Below are 26,111 nucleotides of genomic sequence, written 5' to 3'. Positions count from 1 at the left end.
TGTACATGGATCGGGTTGGTTCGATTTTTATCAAAAACCAAATCAAACCAACTATATCGGTTTGGATTAGTTCAGTTTTGTCGGGATTTTCGGTTTTTTTTTTTTTTGTTACATGAATATTATTTCAATCTTACTTTGTTAAAATTATAGATAAAACTTTGATAAGTGAAAATATGTTTAGTAAATATGGAAAAAATTGACAAACATATGATCTATTAAAATATTCTAATGGGAGAATTTTTTTAGTAACACGTGATAGTTATTTTCTTAGTCATCTAATAATAATTTTTTCATTAATTTACGGCTTTCAAGGTTAATACATGAGAGGATCCAAATATTTCTACATTTTCTAAAGAAAATTCACTATAAAGTCTTAAAAATATAAATAAAATTTATATATTTATATGTCGGTTTGGTTCAGGTTTTTTTACTCAATACCAAACCTAATCGAGTTTTTTAATCGGTTTGGTTTGATTTTTCAGTTTGGTGCAATTTTCCGGTTCGGTTTGAACACCCCTAACTTGTACTATTACCACTTTAGATTATTTGATCTACAGTTCGATGTACTGCTCCCTAAAGGTCCTTGCTCCTTCAAAGTTTAACAAGTAATCAATCAAAGTAGCTAACCCACCCCCAATGACCCACAGAAATATAATGATATGTTTACCAATATTAACCCAAATCATGACTAATTCATTAAACAAGTTTCAGACATGCTCTCCAATGCTACAATTCCTTTAGCGTATTTACCCAAAAAAGAGTACGAATTCTATGTTAAACCAAGCTTTCTCCCTAAATATATACGTACAGATATTAAACCTTCATGATGGGAAATGTAGTCACATAAACACATGATGCGAGACAGAAAAGTTGATGCTAAGATGACGGAAACTAAAACCAACAAAAGTAGTTGCTAATGGTTGAAGCCAACTTAATTAAAACAAAAGGCAGTTTGTTTTAGTGACAGCAACTCCTGGACTTCTATTCAACCACAGCAAAATCCTAATATTGGCAGGATCATTTTGCCTTGTAGTGACCCTACAAGATGCGTAAGAACAAAAAGAAGATAAAGATTAGTACTTTTGTGCATCATAGATGACAAGATTTAAGAAAAGTTGGAAATAATAGGGGCATCCATTGACAGGAGTAGCATATTAGGGCGACTAATAAAACTGAATAATCAAATAAATGTACTGTTCAAAGTCGCGCCAGTGTCTTTAATTGAATTGTCCTTAAATTATCTGTCTGACTTACCGACTGATATCTCCGCAGTGCATCAAGTTTGCAGAAGACTAGACATATATAAATAGGTCTCACTATATATGGCATCAAGTTGCAGCCCTTAAAGGAGTACATCCTAATCCTCTTCATTGGCTAGTATACAAGCCTGCAGTAATACGCGCACCATCAAGTCCTACTATGATATTAAATTCAGCCTACACTCCAGTCTAAAGGAAAAAGAAGAAAGAAAAAAAATAAGAAAACTGATCAAGTTACCTCGGGAAATTACTTACCAAACTTCAAGTTCAGCTGCAGCTAATTATAGATAGAACTTTCCCCCTAAGCTTTTCAAGTCTCTGCATAATGAAAGAATAGAAGTTCGAAAAAATGCAGCTAATATATAATATCATGACCAAACGCCAGGACACATACCGAACCAGATATCTTTGCCCATCTTTCAGCAGAAGCGCTGGCTTCTTTCAGATGAGAACAATGTGAATGATCAAAATTTAAATAATAGGTCGAATTTTCTGTTGCTTCAGCTACCCAGAGGTTATTAACATTATCTCTTGCTCTCTTGATGAGATTGCAAAAGGAAACCTGCAAAAACTTCATTGTTTCAGCTGTGGATACTGGATACAAATTAGAGAAACACCATAGACTTCAACATTTGAGTTTTACTCTACAGCATAACCCTTTAAATTCATTAATCAACACTTGAGTTTTACTCTACAGCATAACCATGTTTTGCATGGATACATGCAAAGACCATGAGAGAAAAGTTGCCTGCTTATAAGGTTGTAGTAGTAAAAACACGGGCCCAGATTGTTAGCATAATGGACAGATTGTAGAATATCTACATTAATATATTCTCGATATGGTGAATATATGGGATATTATTAGGGATATTCTACATTTAGTGTAGAATATTGTGTAGCATTAGTGGTAGAATATGTGAAGAATATTTTGTAGGATTTACTTAGTGTAGGATATTTTCTCTTGTGTATAAATACCAATGTATCTGATGTATTTGAATCAAGTAATTGAGATAGTCATTTTTCAGTTTCTCTCATGCTTTCTATGTTCTTGACATGGTATTAGAGCCTTCTTTTCATAGTTTTGATTCTTAGTGTCTTTCATCTGTGGTTCCTTTCAAAAAAAAAATTTTTTTTTTTTGAAAGTTTAGTTCTCTTGGTTCTCTTGATTTTTCGTCAACAAGCAGTCCTAAGCATCTAGGGCTTTTGGTCTTGGTCTTGATCTTGATCTTGGTTATTCTAGCTATTTTTTTTTCCGTATCATTGTGTTTTTTATTTTCTCCATTCAAAAACATGACTTCACATCAGTTTGAGTCCTTCAGTGTTCGTTTCACTGGGAAAAATTATTCTGCTTGGGAATTTCAGTTTCAATTATTTGTCAGAAGTGATCCTGCTCCTACTGATCTTACAAAGTTAGGTCGGTGGAAGGTCAAAGATGCTCGGGTGCTGACATGGATTTTAGGGTCATTGACCCTCTTATTGTTCTTAATCTCAGGTCGTACAAGACTGCAAAGGCCATGTGGGATTATTTACAAAAGGTTTACAACCAAGACAATAGCGCAAGACGATTTCAGCTAGAGCACGAAATTGCTAATTACTCTCAAGGAGGTCTCTCTATTCAGGATTATTTTTCTGGATTTCAGATCTTATGGGCTGAATTTACTGATATTTTTTATGCTAAAATACCTGCTGAATCTCTATCTATAATTCAAGCAGTTCATGAGCAAAGCAAGCGAGACCAATTTTTTATGAAATTGTGATCTAATTTTGAGAGTGTTCGCTCTAACTTAATGAATCGTGACCCGCCTCCCTCCTTGGATGTTTGTTTTAGGGAATTACTTCGTGAAGAGCAACGTCTTTTCACACAAAATGCTTTCAAGCAAGAAAGTGTTCATACTGTTGCATTTGCTGCTCAAGGAAAAAGAAAGGGCAGGGATATGAGCACCACGCAATGCTACAGTTGCAAAGAATATGGTCATATTGCTAGCAATTGTAGTAAGAAGTTCTGCAATTATTGTAAGCAGCACGGGCATATTTCAAAGAGTGTCCCACACGTCCTCAAAACCGTAAGATCAATGCTTTTCAAGTTGGGATAAATGGTTCGACTGATGATCACTCATCTTCAACTGGAACTAGCAACCCGTTTGCTACTCCAACAGTTGGACAAGTTCTTACTCCTGAAATGGTACAACAAATGATTGTGTCAGCCTTTTCAGCTTTGGGGCTACAAGGCAACGATATTACATCTAATTTTTGGCTTGTTGATTCTGGCGCTTCCAATCATATGACAAACTCAACTAGCATGCTAAAAAATGTACATGACTATCATGGTCCATCACAAATTCAGATTGCAAATGATAGTAATTTACCCATTACCAAGGTTGGGGATATTACTCAAACTTTCAAGAATGTTTTTGTATCACCAAAGCTCTCAACTAGTCTTATTTCAGGTGGCCAACTAGTAGATAATAATTGTGATGTGAATTTTTCTCGTAATGGTTGTCTTGTGCAGGATCAGGTGTCGGGGACGATAATCGCGAAGGGGCCTAAAGTTGGAAGATTGTTTCCTATACGTTTTTCCATTCCTCGTGTTCTGTCATTTGCTTGTACTTCTACAGCTAGTAAAACAGAGGTTTGGCATAAGCGTCTAGGACATTCAAATTCTGTAGTGCTGTCTCATTTATCAAAATCTAGTTTATTGGGAAATAAAAATCAATTCTTAGCTGCTTCATCTGATTGTTCTACTTGTAAATTAGGCAAAAGTAATACTTTTCCTTTTCCTAATTTTGGTAGTCATGCTAAAAAGTGTTTTGATGTCATTCACAGTGATGTTTGGGGCATTTCACCAATTATTTCTCATACTCATTTCAAGTACTTTGTGAAATTCATAGATGATTATAGTCGGTTTAAATGGGTGTATTTTCTTCGTTCCAAATCTGAGGTATTCACCATATTCAAAACATTTTTGGCTTACATTGAGACTCAATTTTCTACATGCATCAAAATATTAAGATCTGATTCTGGTGGAGAATATGTCTTATTGATTCAATAATTTCTTGCTTGAGAAAGGAATCGTCTCACAATGCTCTTGCCCATATACACCACAACAAAATGGGGTTGCTGAGCATAAAAATTGTCATCTTTTAGATGTAACTCGTACTTTATTGATTGAGTCCTCTGTCCCATCTAAATATTGGGTGGAAGCTTTGTCTACTGCTGTCCATTTAATTAATAGACTGTCATCTAAAGTGTTAAATCTTGAGTCTCCATATTATCATCTTTATCACCATAATCCTAGCTATCATAATTGTGATACATTTGGTTGTGTTTGTTTTGTGCATCTGCTTCCTTTTCAACGCAATAAACTTTCTGCTCAGTCTATTAAATGTGCTTTTATGGGTTATAGTACTTCGCAGAAAGGCTTTATTTGCTATGATCCAAGTTCCGACAAATTTCGTATTTCTAGAAATGTTGTTTTCTTTGAGAATCAATATTTCTTTCCCACTCATGTTGAGTCATCTTCTGTTTCTCCTCTTTTTCCTACTTTTGAGGATTTGTCATCTTCTTCTAAGCGGTTCAAACCCGGGTATGTGTATGAACGATGTCGCCCAACTTTACTCCATTGCGAAACTGATCCGCCACCTGAGACTGCTCCACAACCAAAATATGAGATATCTTCAAGGCCTGCTCCTCTTGAGCCTACTCGGCGATCTACAAGAGAACGAAATACTCTTAATTGGTATGGTTTTTCCTCTACTTTATCCACTATTTCTGTTCCAACTTGTTACTCACAAGCTTGCAAGCATGAATGTTGGCAAAAAGCAATGGAGGAAGAACTTTTGGCTATTAAAGAAAATAACACATGGGAAATTGTTTCATGTCCTTCAAATGTCCGCCCAATTGGATGTAAATGGGCTAATTCAATTAAACTTCATTCTGATGGAGCTCTAGATCGGTACAAAGCTCGCTTGGTTGTTCTTGGTAACAAACATGAGTATGGTGTGGATTATGAGGAGACTTTTGCACCAGTAGCAAAAATGACTACGGCGAACTATTATTGCCATTGTTGCCTCACAAAATTGGCCTCTTCATCAAATGGATGTAAAAAATGCTTTTCTCCATGGTGATCTGAAAGAAGATATTTATATGAAACCTCCACCTTGTTTGTTTTCATCACCTACATCAGATGTTTGCAAGTTGAAGCGGTCTTTGTATGGATTCAAACAAGCTCCCAGAGCTTGGTTTGATAAGTTTCGATCTACTTTGCTTCACTTCTCTTTTGAACAAAGCAAATATGACTCATCTATGTTTCTTCGGAAAACATCTACAGGTTGTGTTCTTCTTCTGGTATATGTGGATGACATCATTATAACAGGAACTGATTCTTTATTAATAACTAGCCTCCAACAACAGCTTAAGAATTCTTTTCACATGAAAGATCTTGGTACTCTAACATATTTCTTGGGGTTGGAAGTTCATTATAATTCTTTAGGTGTGTTCTTAAACCAGCACAAATATACTCAGGATTTGATTGCTTTGGTTGGTCTTCAAGAATCTTCCTATGTTGATACTCCATTGGAATTGAATGTAAAGTATCGTCGCGATGAAGGGGATCTTCTTCCTGATCCAACTTTGTTTTGACAATTAGTTGGGAGCCTAAATTATCTTACTATTACTCGGCCCGATATCTCTTTTGCAGTTCAACAAGTCAGTCAATTTATGCAGACTCCCCGTCATCTACATTTGGTGGCGGTTCGTCGCATCATTCGATATCTCTCAGGAACATCAACTCATGGATTATTCTTTCCTAGTGGTTCTCCTATTCAGCTTAATGCATTTAGTGATTCTGATTGGGCTGGATGTCCTGATACTCACCGCTCCGTCACGGGATGGTGCATGTTTCTCGGAGATTCTTTGATATCTTGGAAGAGCAAGAAGCAAGATTGTGTTTCAAAATCTTCAATGAAGTCTGAATATCGAGCAATGTCGACTGCTTGCTCCGAAATTATTTGGCTCCGTGGTTTACTAGCAGAAATTGGATTTCCTCAATCTAATCCTACTCCTCTCCATGCTGATAACACAAGTGCCATTCAGATTGCAACCAATCCAGTTTATCACGAAAGAACCAAGCATATTGAAGTGGACTGTCATTCTATAAGAGAAGTTGTAGATAGAAGAGTTATTACTCTTCCACATGTATCCAGTGATCTTCAAATAGCTGATGTGTTTACAAAATCAATGGCACGACAGCGTCATCAGTTTCTAGTAGGCAAATTGATGTTTTTCGATCCACCAGCATCAATTTGAGGGGGGATGTTAGCATAATGGACAGATTGTAGAATATCTACATTAATATATTCTCGATATGGTGAATATATGGGATATTATTAGGGATATTCTACATTTAGTGTAGAATATTGTGTAGCATTAGTGGTAGAATATATGAAGAATATTTTGTAGGATTTACATTTAGTGTAGGATATTTTCTGTTGTATATAAATATCAATGTATTTGATGTATTTGAATCAAGTAATTGAGATAATCATTCTTCAGTTTCTCTCATGCTTTCTCTGTTCTTGACACATATGCCATTAAGCAACAGAACCGTTAGAGTTGAAGTTAATGGTATACCACCATATCCTGTATAAAAGAGGATTTTCTGAATGTTTTATATCTAATTGTCATTAGACGAAAAAGGATGAAAAATACGCAATAAGTTGCTTCCAGAAAATCAGAGTTTCAGTACTGGTGGCTATGAGGAAAATCATGTACCGCAAGTAGTTTACTGCTTACTTACCACAGACCCTACAAGGTTAGAGTTTATTGGTGCAAATGAGTCAGTTTCTATGCATGGTGAGGTGAAGCTAGTGGCCATCAAGGTTTCTGATTCATCATTGGAATCCAATGTAAATGGGGATCCATCAGCTACAAATACCCACTGCTTACTTTGATGAGCTCCTGTATACAGCTGCCCCACAAAAACAACCACTGCAGCGATATCAAACTCCCTGAATGAACCCAAGAAACACAATAAGTAGATAAAGAAGTTCTCATGACAAGTGTTGATTCCAAAATTTTATCACCAGAACCAACCTGGACGTAGGAACTTCACCCAATTTACTCAATGGAACAGATCGGCGAGGACAAAAAAAGGGCCTGCAGGAACAGGTATCAGATATACAAGTTTGTGCAGTAAAAGCATGAAAACAGCATATACTTACTCAAAACCCTCAATTGCCATAGGAGACAAAGGTCGCCATTTGGCTGTGGACCCTTTTGCTTGCAAATAAAGGGTGCTCGAGTCTGAGCTTATCGGTGTAAGCCCTGTAACAGCAAAAGCTTGACCCTCTGCAAGCTCGGATTGCTATAAAACAATCAGTTAGAGATGGAAGTAGTACAGAATTGAGAAATATATTAGCAAAAATGAGGGGATATAAGATTAAAGAAAAAAATTCAGAGCAAAATCAGATAACCAAGAGGATATTAAAGCTCATTTTCACTACCTGTTTCTCAGTTGGATTCCAAATTGTAATTAAGCCTTCCTGTGGGCAGCACTTCGATGGAGTACTTTTGCTAGTCAAACCAACAACTCTAACTCGCATAAAAGGAGTGACGTCTCTTTCAGCAAGTCCAGCAGCTTGCAAAGCTTTTTCAAGAGATTTCTGCAGGTCAGACTGCCTCGATGCCTGAAAACGACGAAAAGTGTCAGATTTGGAGGATATTTGTTACAGTTGTACAATAGCTTTAGGGAAGATATATTTCTGTAAATAGCTAAGATATTTTTTCCATATTTATCCTAGGAAGATCCGATCCGATCTGTATTCCTGATTTGTAGAGATATCCCTAGCTAGCTTTATTTGTAATCTCTGTATATAAACCCCTAGTCTGTACATTGTGAAATTGAGAAAGACAATATACCTTTTTCTTCTCCTTTTAACATGGTATCAGAGCTTTTGGCTCTTTCCTGAGAGAATTCCTTCTCATTTCTCATCATTCTCTTGAGATTGAAACTTTTTGTTTTCCCTCTGGACTTGTTGAAACCCGAAAGTCAAGGATAAAATGCCTGAAACTACCGAGACCAGTCCTACTATCACCACAACCGGTGATTTGCAAAATGTCAGGCAGCTTACCAGTTGAATGGACAAAATTTTCTGAAATGGTCACAGTTCGTTCGGACATTCTTGAAAGGGAAAGGGAGGCTAAGTCATCTGCTGGGTACGGGCCCTTTCTAAGGAAGATCCCAAGTTTGAAGCCTAGGATGAGCAAGACTCAATGGTCATGTCTTGGCTCTGGAATTCAATGATTCCAAAAATAAGTGATACAATGATGTTTCTGAGTATGACTAAGGAGATATGCGAAGCAATCCAACAAACGTACTCAAAGGTAAATGATGCAACCCGAATCTATGAACTTAAGACGAAGGTTACAGCCATGAAGCAGGGGCACGATCAGTGAATATGCCAATCTCTTGCAGGGACTGTGGCAAGAGATTGATCACTACCAATGCATTCAGATGCGATGCCCAGAAGATGCAGTAACCTTGAAGCGCTTTATAGAAAGGGAACGCACATATGACTTCCTTGCTGGACTTAATGTTGAACTTGATCTAGTAAGGGTACAAATATTGGGAAAAGAGGAACTTCCATCACTGAATGAATCAATCTCAATAGTACGGTCTGAAGAAGGGCGAAGGAGTGTTATGCTTGACACTCAAGCTGGAGAAGGATCAACACTTGTTGCAAAGGGGGCTGGGCAGAAGGAGAATAGCATGCTACAACCATCGGACAATTCTACCAAGCCAACAAATGCTTCAAAACTATTCAATAAAGATTCCATCTATTGTGTCTACTGTAAGAAGCATCACCACACAAGAGAGAGATGCTGGAAGCTGAACGGCAAACCACAGAACAATAACCATAGGGGCGAGAATGAGAGACAGGCTTATGTTGCAAGCACTCACCAAAATGACTTAGATAATTATGCTAAGTCAAATCCTGAGATCAGTCAAGAAGATATTGAAAGGCTAAAAGGTTTGCTTAGTTCTTTAGACAAAAGTAATCCAGCCGAGACAAGTACATGTTCTCTAACATTCTAAGGTATCTCTTTTGTACTGCTAATGTCATGACAAGTAATTCCCTTCCGTGGATAGTTGATTGTGGAGCAACAGACCATATGACCTCTTCTTCTAAATGCTTTTCGTCCTATACCCCTTGCCTAATCCATAGAAAAATCACCATTGCTGATGGTTCTTTCGCTACTGTAGCTGAATATGGAGATGTTCGCTTAAATTCTCTATTCCTTAAAAATGTGCTTCATGTTCCAAAATTGTTTGATAATCTTATTTCAATTCAAAAGGTTACTCAAGATTTTGTTTGCCGAGTAATTTTTCTCCCTTCCTATTGCATTTTCCAGGAATAGGATTCAGATTCGATGATTGGGCTTGATCTGGTGGATGTACTCGCTCTTTTCTGCTAGAGTAAACTTGAAGAGGTGGTTGAACGTTACTTTGAATTCTTTCTTCATTTTGATGATCTGGAGACTCCATCGAATCTGGAGTCTCAACTGACGGTTTAATGGGACCTGGAGACTCAACTGACACTTCATTTTTAGATGACTCGGCAATATCTAAGATGAACACATCTTTGGGACTATCTTCATTCTTAGTCTCCCCCTGAAGATAGGAGGTGCTAAAGAAAGACTCAGACTCTACAAAAGTAACATCGGCTGAGGCAAAGAATTTTCTAGTTTGTGGGTGATAATATTTGTAACCCTTTTGTGTTTTTGAGTAGCCAATAAAAACAGACTTGGTTGCACGTAGGTCTAACTTTCCTCTATTATTTGAATGGATATGGACATAGGCAACACAACCTGAAAATGTTGGTTTATGTTTAGTTAACAATGGCATGCTGAAAATGTTGGTTTATGTTTAGTCAACAATGGCATGCCAATTGGAAGAGTTGGTGGAAAGAGTTGGTGTGGATGCTAGGAGGAAGCTTCCTCCTTTGATGTCACCCATGACATCAAGAGGAGGTAGTTTGATGTCAGCAATGACATCAAGAGGAGGTCTTTACCTCTATAAATAGATGCACTCCTTCACTTGTAGAAATCATCCCAAAATAATACAATACATTGTAGTGAGTAGAGAGTTAAGAGAGAAATTCTCTTAAGTGTAATTGGGAAATCTCCCCTTCCTTTGTTAATATTAAAAGGACAATTGTTCTCTGGTGGACGTAGGATTATTTTGATCCGAACCACGTTAAATCTTGTGTTCTTTCTTTTACGTTTCCGCTAACAATTGGTATCAGAGCGACATGATCCTTTAACGATCCAAGGAGGAAGAACAAGCAAATATGAGTTCCATGAAGTTTGAAATTGATAGATTCAATGGACGCAACAACTTCAATATCTGGAAGATCCAGATGATGGCGTTACTGCGGAGGGAAGGTTCAATCCATGCTATTGACAGAAAGTATCCTACGGATATATCAGCTCCCGACAAGGAGAAGATTGAAGGGGATGCATTGAGTGCAATCCAACTATCCCTTGCACCTAACGTGCTTTGTGAAGTGAGTACGGGTACCGAAGAGACGGCCAAACAGTTGTGGGAAAAGCTAGAAGGGCTATACCAAGACCGATCAGTGACAACAAGAATGTTGTTACAACGGCGTCTTCACACATTTAAGATGGGGCCAGGTACTTCGTTACAAGATCATTTAGATGCGTTTAATAAACTTGTCATGGACTTACAGATTGCAGGAATTAAAAGGGAGGAGGAGACGCTTGCATGTGCTTTGCTATTTTCATTGACTTCAGGATATCGTGATATTGAGAATTCAATGATGTATAGCAAGGAGCCTATCAAGCTTGAGCAAGTGCGGCAGGCACTTAACTCTAGTGATGTGCGGAGGCACATTGAAGGAGATAGAGATGACCAGGCAAGTGGCCTCTTTGTAAGAGGCCGGACTAGCCAACAGGGAAAGACCAAATCAAAGCACAGATCAAAGTCTCGTGTGAACAAGAAGAATACAGAGTGTTGGGGTTGTGGCAAGAAGGGGCACTTTGAACGAGATTGCCCAATGTCAAAGTCCAAGGAAAAGGCGAGTGCATCTACAGTTGAACAGGTACATAATTTTGATAATGATTATGTACTAACAACATCGTGTAATAATAATAGTAGTTATGAAAACAAATGGGTGTTAGACTCTGCTTGTACTCTGCATATGACGTTCCGAAAAGACTGGTTTAGCAGCTACGAGAAAAGTGGAGGAACCGTAGTAATGGGCAATAATGCAACTTGTGCAATAGTTGGCATTGGCTCAGTTCGGGTTCGCTGCCATGATGGAATCGTGAGGACTATTACACAAGTCCGTCATGTTCCTGATCTGAAGAAGAATTTGATCTCCTTGGGTACTCTGGATGAACAAGGCTACAGGTACATGAGCGAAGCAGGAACTATGAAGGTGACTAAAGGTTCTTTAGTCATGCTGAAAGGCAAGCTGGAGAACGGCCTTTACACATTGGCCGGAAGCACCATTGTTGGCTCTGCAAATGCATCTACAGTGCAGTTATCTAATGATGACAAGGCAAGACTATGGCACATGAGACTGGGTCATATGAGCGCACGTGGACTGGAGATGTTGAGCAATCGTAAACTTTTGGAAGGTGAGAAGATCAGCACGCTTGACTTCTGTGAGCACTGCGTTCTAGGGAAGCAGAAGAAGGTCAGCTTCAGCACTGGCAAACACAAGACAAGAGGAGTGCTAGACTACATCCATTCAGATTTATGGGGTCCTTCTAAACTTCCATCGAAGGGCGGAAAGAGGTATCTTCTCATTTTTATTGATGATTTCTCACGAAAGGTTTGGGTGTATTTTTTGAAGGCAAAAAGTGATGCTTTTGAAGCATTTAAAGAGTGGAAGATTTTGATTGAAAATCAAATGGAGCGGAAAATCAAGTATCTTCGCACAGACAATGGCTTGGAGTTTTGCAATGAAGAGTTTAATGAATTCTGCAAGGTTCATGGGATCTCAAGACATAGGACTGTCAGGCATACCCCACAGCAGAATGGAGTTGCCGAGAGAATGAACAGAACTCTTCTTGAAAAGGCTCGTTGTATGCTCTTACAAGCCAAAATGTCCAAAGTATTTTGGGCTGAAGCAGTTCACACTGCTGCTCATATTGTCAATCGATCTCCAGCATCGGCAATTGACTTTAAGACTCCGAATGAGGTATGGTCAGGTGAACCCTCTAACTATTCATACTTACGAGTATTTGGGTGTCCAGCTTATTATCACGTTAATGAAGGAAAGCTTGAACCAAGGGCTAAGAAGGCCATATTCGTAGGGTATGTGGATGGAGTAAAAGGGTACAAACTTTGGTGTTTGTCTTTACTCAAATTTATAGTTAGTAGAGATGTCACCTTCGATGAATCCTCTATACTTGATCCCCGTAAAGTTTCCGTGGAGTTTTCAGGAAACAAGAACAACGAGCAGGTGGAGCTTCCGGTGGAGCTTGCCAAGGAAAAGGATCAAGAGACTCAGGTTAAAGATGAGTCAGAAGATGTAGGCGTTGAAGAACTTGCTGTCAATGAACCATACACAATTGCGAAGGGGAGGGAGAAGAGGCAGACACGAGAACCGGAACGCCTTATAAATCAAGCAAACTTGATTGCATATGCGTTCGTAGCTGCACAAGAAGAGATTAAAGATCTGGAGCCCTCCTCGTATATTGAAGCAACTTCTTGCAAGGATGCCGCACAATGGCGGTTAGCCATGACTGAAGAGATGGAGTCTCTTCACAAGAATCAGACATGGGTCTTAGTGAAAAGACAAAAGGGGAAGAGGACAGTTGGATGCAAGTGGGTCTACCGAAAGAAAGAGGGAATTTCTGAAGTGGAAGATGTTAGGTTCAAGGCGAGATTGGTTGCAAAAGGTTTCAGCCAAAAGGAGGGAATTGACTACAATGAGATTTTCTCTCCGGTCGTGAAGCATAGCTCAATTCGCGTGCTACTAGCATTGGTTGCACAATTTGACTTGGAGCTTCAACAGCTTGATGTCAAAACTGCTTTCTTACACGGTGATCTAGAAGAGACAATCTATATGGATCAACCTGAAGGTTTCCTAGCTGAGGGAAAAGAAGATCACGTATGCCAACTAAAGAAGTCTTTGTATGGTTTGAAGCAATCCCCTAGACAGTGGTACAAGAGGTTTGATGCATTCATGACTACACATGAATTCTCAAGGAGTGCATTTGATAGTTGTGTGTATCACAAGAAGATGTCTGGTAACTCAATGATTTATTTACTGTTGTATGTTGATGATATGCTTATTGCTGCTAACAACATTACAGAGATAAATGCTTTGAAGAAACTATTGAGTAAGGAATTTGACATGAAGGATTTAGGAGCTGCAAAGAAAATCCTTGGTATGGAGATTTCAAGAGAAGACGATGTTGTACATCTTTCTCAGAAGAGGTATATTGAAAGGGTTCTCGAAAGATTCAATATGCAAACGTGCAAGCCTGTAAGTACACCATTAGCTCCTCATTTTAAACTTTCAGAGTCACAAATGCCTCAGTCCGAGGATGAGGTGGAGCATATGTCAAAGATTCCTTATGCCAGTGCAGTTGGTAGTATTATGTATGCTATGGTATGCACACGTCCAGATATTGCTCAATCTGTAAGTGTGGTAAGTAGATACATGTCCAACCCAGGAAAGAGGCATTGGGAAGCTGTCAAGTGGATATTGAGATATTTCAAAGGAGCTTCTGGTGTTGGTCTTACCTTTCGAAAAAGTGGTACAGGTATTTCAATTCTCGGTTATGTGGATTCTGACTATGCAGGAGATCTTGACAGAAGAAGGTCCACAACTGGATACATCTTTACCCTCGTTGGCAGTGCCGTCAGTTGGAAGTCGACTTTGCAGTCGATTGTCGCTTTGTCTACGACAGAAGCAGAATACATGGCAGCAGCGGAGGCGGTAAAGGAAGCTATCTGGTTGAAAAGTTTAGTAGCGGAATTGAGTTTGGTTCAGCTGGAATCAACTCTTAGATGTGATAGTCAGAGTGCTATTCATCTAATGAAAAATCAGAGATTTCATGAGCGCACTAAACACATTGATGTCAGATTTCATTTTATTCGAGATGTTATTGATGAGGGAACTATCAAGGTCGTGAAGGTTATCACAGATGATAATGCTGCAGACATGTTGACCAAGATAGTCCCGCTCGCTAAGTTTGCACACTGCAAGGACTTGGCGGGGGTGTGCATCAACTGATGCAACTCCGAAGAGAACAGTTGCTAGGTGGAGGTGGTATGTTCAACAATGGTTTGATTCTTCTTGTTTCTTACAACGGGGTTGCCCAGTAAGCTTAGAAGTTTTGGCCAGAGTTGTTCACACGCTCGAAACGCAAACCAAGGTGGAGATTGAAAATGTTGGTTTATGTTTAGTTAACAATGGCATGCTGAAAATGTTGGTTTATGTTTAGTCAACAATGGCATGCCAATTGGAAGAGTTGGTGGAAAGAGTTGGTGTGGATGCTAGGAGGAAGCTTCCTCCTTTGATGTCACCCATGACATCAAGAGGAGGTAGTTTGATGTCAGCAATGACATCAAGAGGAGGTCTTTACCTCTATAAATAGATGCACTCCTTCACTTGTAGAAATCATCCCAAAATAATACAATACATTGTAGTGAGTAGAGAGTTAAGAGAGAAATTCTCTTAAGTGTAATTGGGAAATCTCCCCTTCCTTTGTTAATATTAAAAGGACAATTGTTCTCTGGTGGACGTAGGATTATTTTGATCCGAACCACGTTAAATCTTGTGTTCTTTCTTTTACGTTTCCGCTAACACAACCAAATACTCTTGGTATTAGGTTTTCGGAGACATAGAAGTTAGGAAGAAACTTCTCAAGGTGTTGATTGGTGATTTCAGGCTTAGAACCTTTGATGGAACCCGATTGCTGAGAAGTAGCAGTTAGAATGGCTTCCCCCAATAGTTTTTAGGAACATTCTTGTGAAACAACAGTGATCTGGTTATACTGAGAAGATGACCCATTTTTCGTTCAGCCACCCCATTTTGTTGGGGTGTGTTGACACAAGACGACTCATGGATGATACCCTCATTTTTGAAGAATGAGGACATCATTTGGTTAAAGTAGTCTCAGACATTGTCTGAACGAAATCTTTTGATTGGGGTGTTAAATTGGGTCTTGATCATGTTGGCAAAATTGGGGAAGACATAGCTCACATCGGATTTGTTTTTCAATAGGTAAACCCACGTTACCTGAGTACAATCATCAATAAAAGACACAAAACATTTAGCACCATAAATATTTGAAACTGTAGATGGCCCCCAAATGTCACTATGAATGAGATCAAACGGAATCATACTTCTTTTATTACCGACAGAAAAAGAAACACGCCAATCTTGCAATCAAACAATAGAGGGAATATAATCTTGATAATTTGAAAAGAAGGATGACCCAAACGACGATGATAAGCCAAATTCTTTCTTCACTAGACATGACTGACTCAGATATGAAGGAGCGAGGGAGAGAATTCAAAGCTTCATTCTTTAGGTTCAGGTTTTCCAGGTAATAGAGCCCGTTTTTGAGTTTAGCAAGCCTAATCATCTTCTTGGTTTCTTGTTCCAAGTTCAGAATGTGTTCTAGAATCTTTAAACAATGAAGAACAACCCTCAGACCAAGTAGATGACCTAAACCTACCCATTGCCCATAGAAAAGGAACTAGATATTGTACAAAACATCCCTCGTCACTCATGACCTATCAAAATTTCTCACCGAGCCATAAAGCCTTCCTTAGTAACCTTCACTCAATACTTATTCCAGAAGCATTAGCGGACAAGAAATGGAAGGATGCCATGAGAGTTGAAATGGAGGCACTAGAGAAAAATAGAACATGGGAGTTGGTTGAGTTACCGAAAGGGAAAAAATTAGTAGGTTGTCGCTGGGTGTTCACAGTGAAGTACAATTCTGATGGATCCTTGGAGAGATACAAAGCAAGATTAGTTGTCAAAGGGTATAAACAAACCTATGGCATAGACTATCTTGAAACATTTGCTCCGGTAGCAAAGATGAACACGGTAATAATCTTATTCTCACTAGCTGCCATTTTTGGATGGACTTCGCAGCAACTCGATGTGAAGAATGCTTTTCTCCATGGAGATTTTGGAGGATGAGATATATATATATGGAGGTCCCGCCGGGATTTGAGTCTAGGCAAGAAAGGTATGCAAGCTTAAAAAGGCTCTCTATGGACTCAAACAATCGCCACGAGCATGGTTTGGAAGATTTGCAAAGGTAATGATCACACTAGGGTATAGGCAGAGTCAAGGGGATCATACTTTGTTCGTGAGACATTCAGGAAATGGAAAAACAACGACCCTACTGGTATATGTAGATGATATCATAGCCACCGAAGATAATGAAGATAGTATACAATATCTAAAAGAATGTCTGCTTAAAAAGTTTGACATCAAGGAACTTGGGAAGTTAAAATACTTCCTAGGAATTAAGGTAGCCCATTCTAAACAAGGCATATTTGTTTCTCAACAAAAATATGTCCATGATTTGCTAAAGGAGACCGGAAAATTGGTGTGTAAACCAGCAGCTACACCTATTGAGTACAATCAAAGGCTAACTGAAGCATCAGAAGATCTATCCGTGGATAAAGGGTCATATCAGCGACTTGTTGGAAGGTTAATTTACCTATCCCACACTAGACCTGATATAGGCTATGCCGTGAGCGTGGTGAGCCAGTTTATGCACAATCCGAAGGAAGTACCTAAGAGCAGCACATAGAATACTAGAGTATCTGAAAGGGACGCCTGGAAGAGAACTTTTATTCAAAAGGGGTGGCACCTTGACTCTAGAAGCTTATACAGATGCGGACTATGCTGGATCGCTAGTCGACAGGAAGTCAACCTTAGGGTATTGCACTTTCTTGGGTGGTAATATGGTGACATGGAGAAGTAAAAAACAGAATGTTGTAGACTTGTAGCAAGGTCAAGTGCTGAATTAGAGTTCAGAGTTATGGCATTAGGTGTTTGTGAGCTATTGTGGCTAAAAATAATTCTTGAAGACCTGAAAGTAAAGTGGGAGGCACCTATGAAACTATATTGTGATAACAAGTCAGCAATAAGTATAGCCCATAACCCAGTGCAGCATGATCGGACGAAGCACATTGAAGTTGATTGACACTTTATCAAAGAAAAATTGGATAGTGGGTTGATTTGTACTCCATTTGTGTCTGCCAAGGATCAACTAGCGGACATTCTCACAAAAGGACTACAAAGCAGCACTTTTGAAGGACTTGTTAGTTGTTACCAAGCTGGGAATGCAAGATATTCATTCACCAGCTTGAGGGGGAGTGTCAGATTAGGAGAAGCTTTAGGGAAGATACAACAACAACAACAACCCAGTATAATCCCACTAGTGGGGTCTGGGGAGGGTAGTGTGTACGCAGACTTTACCCCTACCCTGGGGTAGAGAGGCTGTTTCCAAATAGACCCTCGGCATCCTTCCCTCCAAGAACTCCCCACCTTGCTCTTGGGGTGACTCGAACTCACAACCTCTTGGTTGGAAGTGGAGGTTGCTTACCAACAGAGCAACCCCTCTTGTCTAGCTTTAGGGAAGATATATTTCTGTAAATAGCTGGGATATTTTTTCCATATTTATCCTAGGAAGATCCGATCCGATCTGTATCCCTGATTTGTAGAGATATCCCTAGCTAGCTTTATTTGTAATCTCTGTATATAAACCCCTAGTCTGTACATTGTGAAAATGAGAAAGACAATATACCTTTTTCTTCTCCTTTTAACAGGAATCATGACTAACCTCCTATAGTAAAGCAAGTATAAAAGAACATACCTCCAACTTTGCTTGATAGGATGCAAATGCATTCAACTGCTCTTTAGACATCTCTGCCATCAGAAGTTCTGGTTCTGCAGCTCTCTCTAGTATCTTCAAAACTCTTGCCCCTTCTTCACTTTCATGGTCACTTCCAATGTACGCATCTCTCTTTGCCCTTTGAGATTCTGAGGTTATTCCCTCCACAACTCTACAGCGTCTAGATTGACAATTCACAAATATATGTCTTATCAATAAATATCACAGATATTCATAGATAAAACACATCAAGTAGTATTTAAAGAGCATTGCATGAAAGTGGGACTTGCATTGGAAAATACAACAAATCCAAGAGATAGGCGTGATAGAAAGGATCTCCATCCTAGAACGTCAGTTTCTTATAACCCGTTTGGCCAAGGTGCAAAAATCAGCTTATTTTGAGAAGTGCTTTTTTTCAAAAGTGCTTTTCTCAAAAGTACTTTTGGTGAGAAACAGTTTGTTTTGGCTAATTAGTTTGAAAAGCACTTCTGAGCAGCAATTAGTGTTTGGCCAAGCTTTAAGAAAGTGCTTTTAAGTGTATTTTTCTCAAAAGTACTTCTCAAAAAAGTGCTTTTGGAGAGAAGTTACTTTTTTCTGCTTCTCCAAAACTGCTTTTGCTTCTCCTCAAAAGCACTTTTTTTCCTTCCAAAAGCTTGGCCAAAAACCTCAATTTTTGGTCAAAAGTGTTTTTGGCCAAAAAGAAGTACTTTTGGCCAAAAATAAGCTTGGCCAAACAGGCTATTAATATGAAAGAGGAAAAAAACTGACAGTGAAAACAATGACATAGCAAGCAGAACCTTTTGCCTTCTTTATTGAAAACTCACAAGCTTGATTATGTTACAGAAACTTATAAAGCTTTATGAAGACATTTTTCCATCATAATTTGCAAAATCAGGTCGAGCGCTTGCACTATGTTTCAGAAGAAAAGGCTAGCACCAGCTTCTCGTAACTAGAGCTGGATCAAGCTTTTTGGTATTGAGCAAACTTTACATTTGTACTTTTGTTTACTGTCACTTCTCGTCATTCTTTATTTTCAACCCACCAGACTAATAATGCAAATCAAACCCAGCTGCTCAATCCACCATTCACATCCCCCAGTCGGTACCACCTACTCGTCAAACAAGCCATACAGATACATACAACCAAACATATTTTATGTGTTATGCATAATTCATTTAAAGAAACATCTTCATTCCCCATAGATTGGATTTAGCAGATGATTTGACTGCATTTCAACAGAGTGATACTGGTTTGCTGGAGGATGTCAATCAATTTGATGAGGGCAGACAATTGACCGCTGTTAAAATTGAAGGCTTACTAAAGCAACTTTATCTGGAGAGTTGTATGATAGGTCTCATTCAAGAATTACCGAAGCTTAACCCCTGTGCACACAGGGGAGGGAGTGAACATTTAGCCACATTGAGTTGTCCAATCCTTTCATATGTCCACTCTTCCTTGCATTCATTTAACAACTATTCTCCGCTGCCTGTCCTATTTTTCTCTAATAGCACAAAAAATTTAGTGATTTATTTGATGTTATTCTTTCAGCTTAGTGCAAGTTATTTTCTTTGATCTTTTGCCTAGTAAAAAAAGAGATACTGTCCGCATTGTCCATTAACCTCATTTTCATGCCTCATTCCAGCATTCAACTATGACCAGAATGGTTGAACCACTCAAATCTTAAAGCAAAGGTCAAATGTTTGAGTAGTAAATATATCCAAGTGAAGATTTGTAGGTGTTCTCATGCAATTTGCGACTGTTCAAATTAGTTGACATATACCATTACTCAATTCCATTGATGTTTTCCATTTAAAAACTAATCTGCTATCCAATTCTTGATAGCTATTACAACAACAACCCAGTATAATCCCACAAGTGGGGTCTGGGGAGGGTAGTGTGTACGCAGACCTTACCCCTACCCTAGGGTAGAGAGGCTGTTTCCAATAGACCCTCGGCATCCTTCCCTCCAAGAACTCCCCACCTTGCTCTTGGGGTGACTCGAACTCACAACCTCATTGATACAGATGTGTGATCCATCGAGCATTTGATGAAAACCACACATAATAGTAGCACGAAGTAAGGATCACTTTACAGATAAACCAACTGTGACACTTTTATATATGTTGCACCCACGAAATCATATTTATTGAATAAATCAAATGTGGACTTAAGAGTGATCAATAAGATTATTGCCATGAATGTTACTAAACTAGCATCAGACAACAGTGTCCTACAATGAAGGAGTTGAGGCACATTTCTTGATGTATCACGGGTTTCAGATGAGGAAAAACCAAGAAGCTAATACTGCAAATTGCAAGAAATTGGCAGGAAGATACAAAGGTCAGAATGCCAGTTTATTACAAGAAGATATTCAAGTAAGCATGTGATAGCAGCAAATGGTCACAGGACGAAATGCATTTTGTGGACATATTGGATGTTTATAAATGATGCAATTCAAATCAACTGCCTGAAGGGATAAAGATAGAAGTGGGAAGTGCATAGCTATTAAATTGTTCAAAAGCTAGCCAGTATTTGCTTGATGCAAGGAAGAGAGCCAAACTCAATTCAATTCTCATCCAGAGGCAAGGATTGGCTGTATCAGTTGAGTTTTTTTCCCCTATAAGTGATAGTTTTTACCAATTAAAGATAGAGTGATTCATTTCTTCCAGTTAAAAAACAAAAATTATGCAATTCTAAAAATGAACTCATAATGTAGATATCAAGTGAAGGATGGAGAGACATCTTTTAGCAAGTTTGCAAGTATCACCTTTGATTAAAAGACTGCATCTCTTTAGCTTCCATCCTTTCAGATCTTACAACGAAACCCCCATTACTTAACCTGGATGTCATAGATTTTCATCAGCCTCAAAACTAATTTTCTTCCGTAACAAATTTCAATTACCTTTCCCTGTAGAGAACAGGATATATCCTTGAAATTCCGACCAATGTAAGTGGAACAGAACCTCCACCATCCTTGACTGACAAAAATGATAATGGAATGGCACCACCTTTACCTAACAACATTTACATGAAGCAAGACGGGCCAAAAGGGGAAAGAGAATACTTTAATGGCATTGTCAGGATATAAATGCAGGTCATAAGTTCTTGGTATTACTAATGCTTACATAACCCCAAACGAGATGCCCAATGAGCTCTATATGTCCCATTTATATGCAGTAGCAAACTAGTCGTTCCTGACGCCTGAAATTAATGCAGACCTTTATTAATGACAATAGAAACTTGAAAAGCCCATGAAAGCACCAATATTTAGAAGCTGCTAAAGGCAACAACCTCAAGTGGTGAAACAGGACCTGTCCAGCCACAGAATCGAGCTCCCCAGATCTTTAGATGACAAGATAAGCAGTAAGCAATATGAAATTCTGATAGTCTCTTACACAAAGGATAGACTACAACCATTAATTTAATGTGGTACCCTAAGCTTTTGGCCAACAAACAGCTTTCCAGCAGCCAACTTCTTGGATAATAGTATATCTAAGACAGCAGTAATTGAATACCTGTGAAACAAACAAGTTCTGCATGATTCGTGAAATCCAACTTATAATATGGTGATAGATATTAATATTTTTCTTACCATCCATCTGTCAGTTCAATTTTTGCACAAGCTCTATTTCCGGTCGTGTTAGACAAAGAAAATTGAGGTCCAACTGGGGAGTTGCAAATTGAATAGACCTTGGAAACGCAAAGCACCATCATAGAAGAAGATGGGATGTCTCCTTCTAGAATTCTCTTAATTGCAGATCGATGACCATAATTTACTTCTCTTTCATATCTGTCCAAAGGATGAATTGATGTTTTTATTGTACCTCTGAAATCCAAGAGAAAATGCAAAACTGACTCAATTTATACCTGTACTTTAATTCTTCAAGCACATTGCAGATTGTCAAAAGCTTCCCAGAAAATTTGGTACTATAACACCTCTCATAAGATGCAAGTTTCCAAACAATCCACTTGTAGTGATTTGTAACCCACCTATTGGAATGATGAAGAATGTGTAAGCAGGTCACATTGAAGAACAATTTAAAAGGCAGACGAATTTTGATAAGACATACAACAATATTAAGCGATAGAATTGACTATGAGGAGCACCATTAGTCAGACAAAATCTCATTAATCAGGAGAATTGAGAAATGTGCCACTGTATTTGGGAAGCTAACCATGTAGCAGATGCTCTAGCTAAATGGAGTACAGAAAATGATGATTTGAGTACCTCATCCTTCAACAAGTTACCTGTTGCAGCTAAAGGTCTATATAGGCTGAATTTTGTTCAAATAATATCCTTCAAGCACAAACAGCGAAAAAATGCATGCTGGTGAAGCATAAGTGTAGTTTAGCATGGGTACTCTGCATCATAGCTGCATTTTTTGTATTTGGATCAAGCTAGAGTAGCTTGTGTGTTCTGGAGTATATCAATGCTGTAACTTGTATAGTGGTAGATCTTACTGGAGAGTCTTTTATATCCCCAGTTTGTTTTTGCGAGATAAGGACATAGGGTCCCTCTCTTTTTGATGTAGCCATACAGCGTAATTAACAAAAAAAATAAAAAAAGAATGTTGAGAACCCAATAGACAAGTACACCTATGACTATAGCTCTAGAGATCAATCCATGGATCTAAGAAAAAGTAGCAGATACAAGTGCCTGTGACTCAACACAGAACTTTATGTGAAAGCTGTAACCAAACCATTTTCGTAGTGTCTGACACAAGCCACCAGACACACAGATGCATAGGCCAATGGGTACCATGACCAACCAACATAACTCATACTGCTACAAGAGCTAAAAAGTTAATGAGTGTAACACTAGAAACTAATTGGTACCTTCTGATAATTGTAACTATTCTAACAGCCAACAAGATTTCCAAAACGTTCTTACTCTTTAGAGACATATTGCATAGAAGCCCCTGATTGCGACAGCATCTCCCAGAAAGACTTTACTCCAATGCAACCTGAGCAAGATTTATCATTGAACACATGAGTTTCAGCAATATCTGGATTCATCCTTCTCACTTCATCTGGCAGATTCTCTAGCTGGATCTCCACAGAACATATCAAGTATCAGCTGCCAAAAACAAAGTCATCAATTGAGGAAAGAAATTATTCCAGTCCATTCTCACCTTGCTCTGGAATGATGGGGGATCCCCAAGATACTCCTTCATATACAATCGTGCAACATGGAATGGATATCGAACTGAAACTTTTCCTTTTTGAGAGGGTAATTGTGGTGCTGAATTTGAGAATCCTAGTTAAATGATATCAAATTTGTCAAAGAAAGATTTAAGACAAGCCCTAAGGAGTCTATCCACAAACTTCAAATCTACCATTAGAAGCACCGGAATCGTTTCTTTTGAGAGGAGTGACAATTTTGGCAATTCGAGGCTTCTTGAATGGAGAAACAAAACTCCCCCTTCCAGGTTTCCTCTTCTGACCAAAGTTTTGGTTTCTATCTGCAGATCCAGCTCCAATGTTATTTGAGATATCCACCAAAGGACCCCTAGAAGGCCTTTGTAGCAATTTAGGTTTTGAAGAGATGTCATTTTCTCTTAGGTCAACAGCTGCTGAGTTCTTGTTGAATGCCTCTCCATGCTGAGGAATACTATGGTCCGGCCTACTCGTGCTTTCTTTTGCCACAGCATCAAACTCCTTCATCAAGTTACTTGCTGGAGCGAGATTCTCTGTTTTAACCGAAGACTTCTTATGGTACAAAGTTGATCCAAATGGGGGTGTAAAAAGGCTTGACGAGCCATTGCCTTTTGCTGCCGATAAGAGGGAAACAGGAGTATCTGAGTTTAATTCTTTAATGGAGGACTGATCAACAGATTTTTGGTCTTTTGGAAAAGAAAACAATGGATCAACCACATCCTTTTCATCTACAAGAGATCCCAGCTCTGGATCTCCAAGCAAACTCCTTGCACGTTTCAATGCCTCAGAAGAAACTGATATTGATCTACCACCAGCAGTATGAAACTTTATCGGAGGAGGTTTATCTGCACAATGCAGAAAATCTGGTACTAAATCCTCCGCTGCACAAACTGAGGAGTTAAGTTTAACATCAAACGGAGACAATGAAGCTGCTGAAGCTTTAGTAGACCATGTGTTAGCAATCCCCTCTACTGCCACGAAAGGAACTGAACTCCGAAACCCAAAGCGCTCGTCTGAAGATCGATTGTCACCATTTTCTTCCAAGCCCAACACTGCCTTGGCCCTATTAAGACCTGCGGAAGATATACTAACTGCTTTACCAGAGCCTGTCTGGAACATTGAGTTCGACGTGTTAAATTGTTTCTCCAAGCCAGAAGAGAAAAAAGATTCTGGAGCATTAAGAGCTTTCCCTGGGCCTTTCTGGAAAGCAGCTTCCTGAAAGGCAAAACTGTTCTCTCTTCTAATCCCTTGTCCTGCATAATAACTTGTATGTATTTGATAATGCATATATCCAGACAACCATAAAAACAAGAAATTCAAAATATGGACTCATATACTCCACTATCTCTCTACAATTGACAAACTAAAGAAACTCGAGTTACATGTTACAAAACTACAACATTATATTCCACTGAATAATGCAAGATTGAATTTTCTATACATTTTAGGTCAAATTCTGGTTCAGTGTAGACTCATTTCTTCTTCTGCTTCTGATCTTATTTTAAAGTCAAATGTCAGAGTACTGAAGCACATTGTAGCATAATTAAATACCAGATTTTCTAAACTTAAATTAAGAATAAGTAATTCCAGCAGCATACCTTTTCAGAAAAATCAAAAGAAGAAACTTTACCAAAAGCAAAGAAAAAAAATTCAATATAATAAATTATTTCTCCTGAAGGATGAAATGTGAGACCTGTGTCTGGGACCAAATTGTTTTTATCATTAAGGATCGAAAGAGCTCTTGATATCGAAGCCTGCTTCACTGCCACAGGCTTCCCGGATCCAGTTCGAAAAACTGGAAAATTCGTCGTGAAACTTGTATCACTACTCCCCGCTAATTTCGAACTTCCTGTATCGATTAATGTAACTTAATGCACGTATTGAAACTTTACGATTTATATAAAGGGAAAGAAAACAATGAAGTAGGTACCTTGACGCAAGAGGTCGGCCATGGATTGGAGCTGCTGAGGAGCTGCTAGGGCTAAGCTCGGCTCTTCGATTTTAGTCTCTTCATCGGAGATTTTCCATCGGAAATCATTCCCGGCGGCGGAGTACAACTGCCACGTCGGCATTTTCCGGCAATTTTATGCAATGTCAAATCAATCTGTGAAGAGTCGCTTCGGAAATTTTGTTTGTGCCGAGGAGAACCGGGGGAGCTTATTTGAAAAAGCGGGAAATTTTGTTTCTCTATTACAATACCCGCGCCATTCAAAGTATCAAACTACGTGTCTCATGGATCATGGGCCGAACTGAGATGGGCCGAGCCCAATAGGTTAGTAACAGTTACAACTCAAAAAGGTAAAAATTGCACGGGGCGTCCTATTTGATCACTCTCGTTTAACCTATACCCATTTTTTTTAAAAGTTTTAACTTGTACCCACTTTTTAAACAATTTCAGACTCATTTCTCCTCCTCCTTCTCCTCTGTCATCTTCTTCTTCTTCTTCTTTCTTCTGCTGTTGTTGGTGCTGCTATGAAACTTCAGTTCATGGGATGATTGTCATAAGTATATTTATTAGATTATTTAAAAATAAATTATAAATAATTATGTAAGTTAGTAGACAATAATTTGTGAATATTTTCACGTAATCCTGTTCTTTTCACGTTTATTGTTTCCAAAATTTATGATTTAGATACTGTTGGCAATCGGATTATTTTATAGTAGTAATACACTATGAAAGAATAAGGTGAGTATTCATCTAGTATGTTAGAAAGCTTTTTCTAAAACTTCAACTTATATAGTGTTGAAGTTTTTACAAATGAACTAAATAACTTCAATATCTTTTGTTGAAGT

The 26,111-nt window shown here is 38.6% G+C and overlaps 1 protein-coding gene across 3 annotated transcripts; it reads right to left on the bottom strand.

The window, feature by feature from the left end:
- Positions 1 to 683: 683 nt before the first annotated feature.
- LOC104225995 (protein BREAST CANCER SUSCEPTIBILITY 2 homolog B-like) lies at positions 684 to 25,483 on the bottom strand. 3 transcript variants are annotated; one of them, XM_009777879.2, is made up of 21 exons: positions 25,249 to 25,483; positions 25,012 to 25,167; positions 23,498 to 24,571; positions 23,294 to 23,418; positions 23,053 to 23,207; positions 22,029 to 22,151; positions 21,754 to 21,951; positions 21,595 to 21,676; positions 21,453 to 21,503; positions 21,287 to 21,362; positions 21,064 to 21,175; positions 20,929 to 21,000; positions 18,144 to 18,342; positions 7,760 to 7,942; positions 7,478 to 7,620; positions 7,350 to 7,412; positions 7,054 to 7,264; positions 1,654 to 1,821; positions 1,498 to 1,577; positions 1,255 to 1,387; positions 684 to 1,038 (listed from the first exon to the last, which is right to left on the bottom strand). In XM_009777879.2, exons 1-19 carry the CDS (start codon positions 25,388 to 25,390, stop codon positions 1,527 to 1,529), a joined length of 3,384 nt encoding a protein of 1,127 aa, XP_009776181.2. In that variant the 5' UTR covers positions 25,391 to 25,483; the 3' UTR covers positions 684 to 1,038; positions 1,255 to 1,387; positions 1,498 to 1,526. The 3 variants fall into 3 exon arrangements, with proteins under 3 accessions (XP_009776181.2, XP_009776180.2, XP_070026731.1); XM_009777878.2 differs by having other exon boundaries at positions 1,515 to 1,577; XM_070170630.1 differs by having other exon boundaries at positions 1,515 to 1,577; positions 23,510 to 24,571.
- Positions 25,484 to 26,111: the final 628 nt, after the last annotated feature.

The sequence above is a fragment of the Nicotiana sylvestris genome, chromosome 3 (assembly GCF_000393655.2).
Source record: "Nicotiana sylvestris chromosome 3, ASM39365v2, whole genome shotgun sequence".
In the NCBI taxonomy this organism is placed as follows: domain Eukaryota; kingdom Viridiplantae; phylum Streptophyta; class Magnoliopsida; order Solanales; family Solanaceae; genus Nicotiana; species Nicotiana sylvestris.
This window is presented reverse-complemented; position numbering and strand designations above follow the sequence as displayed.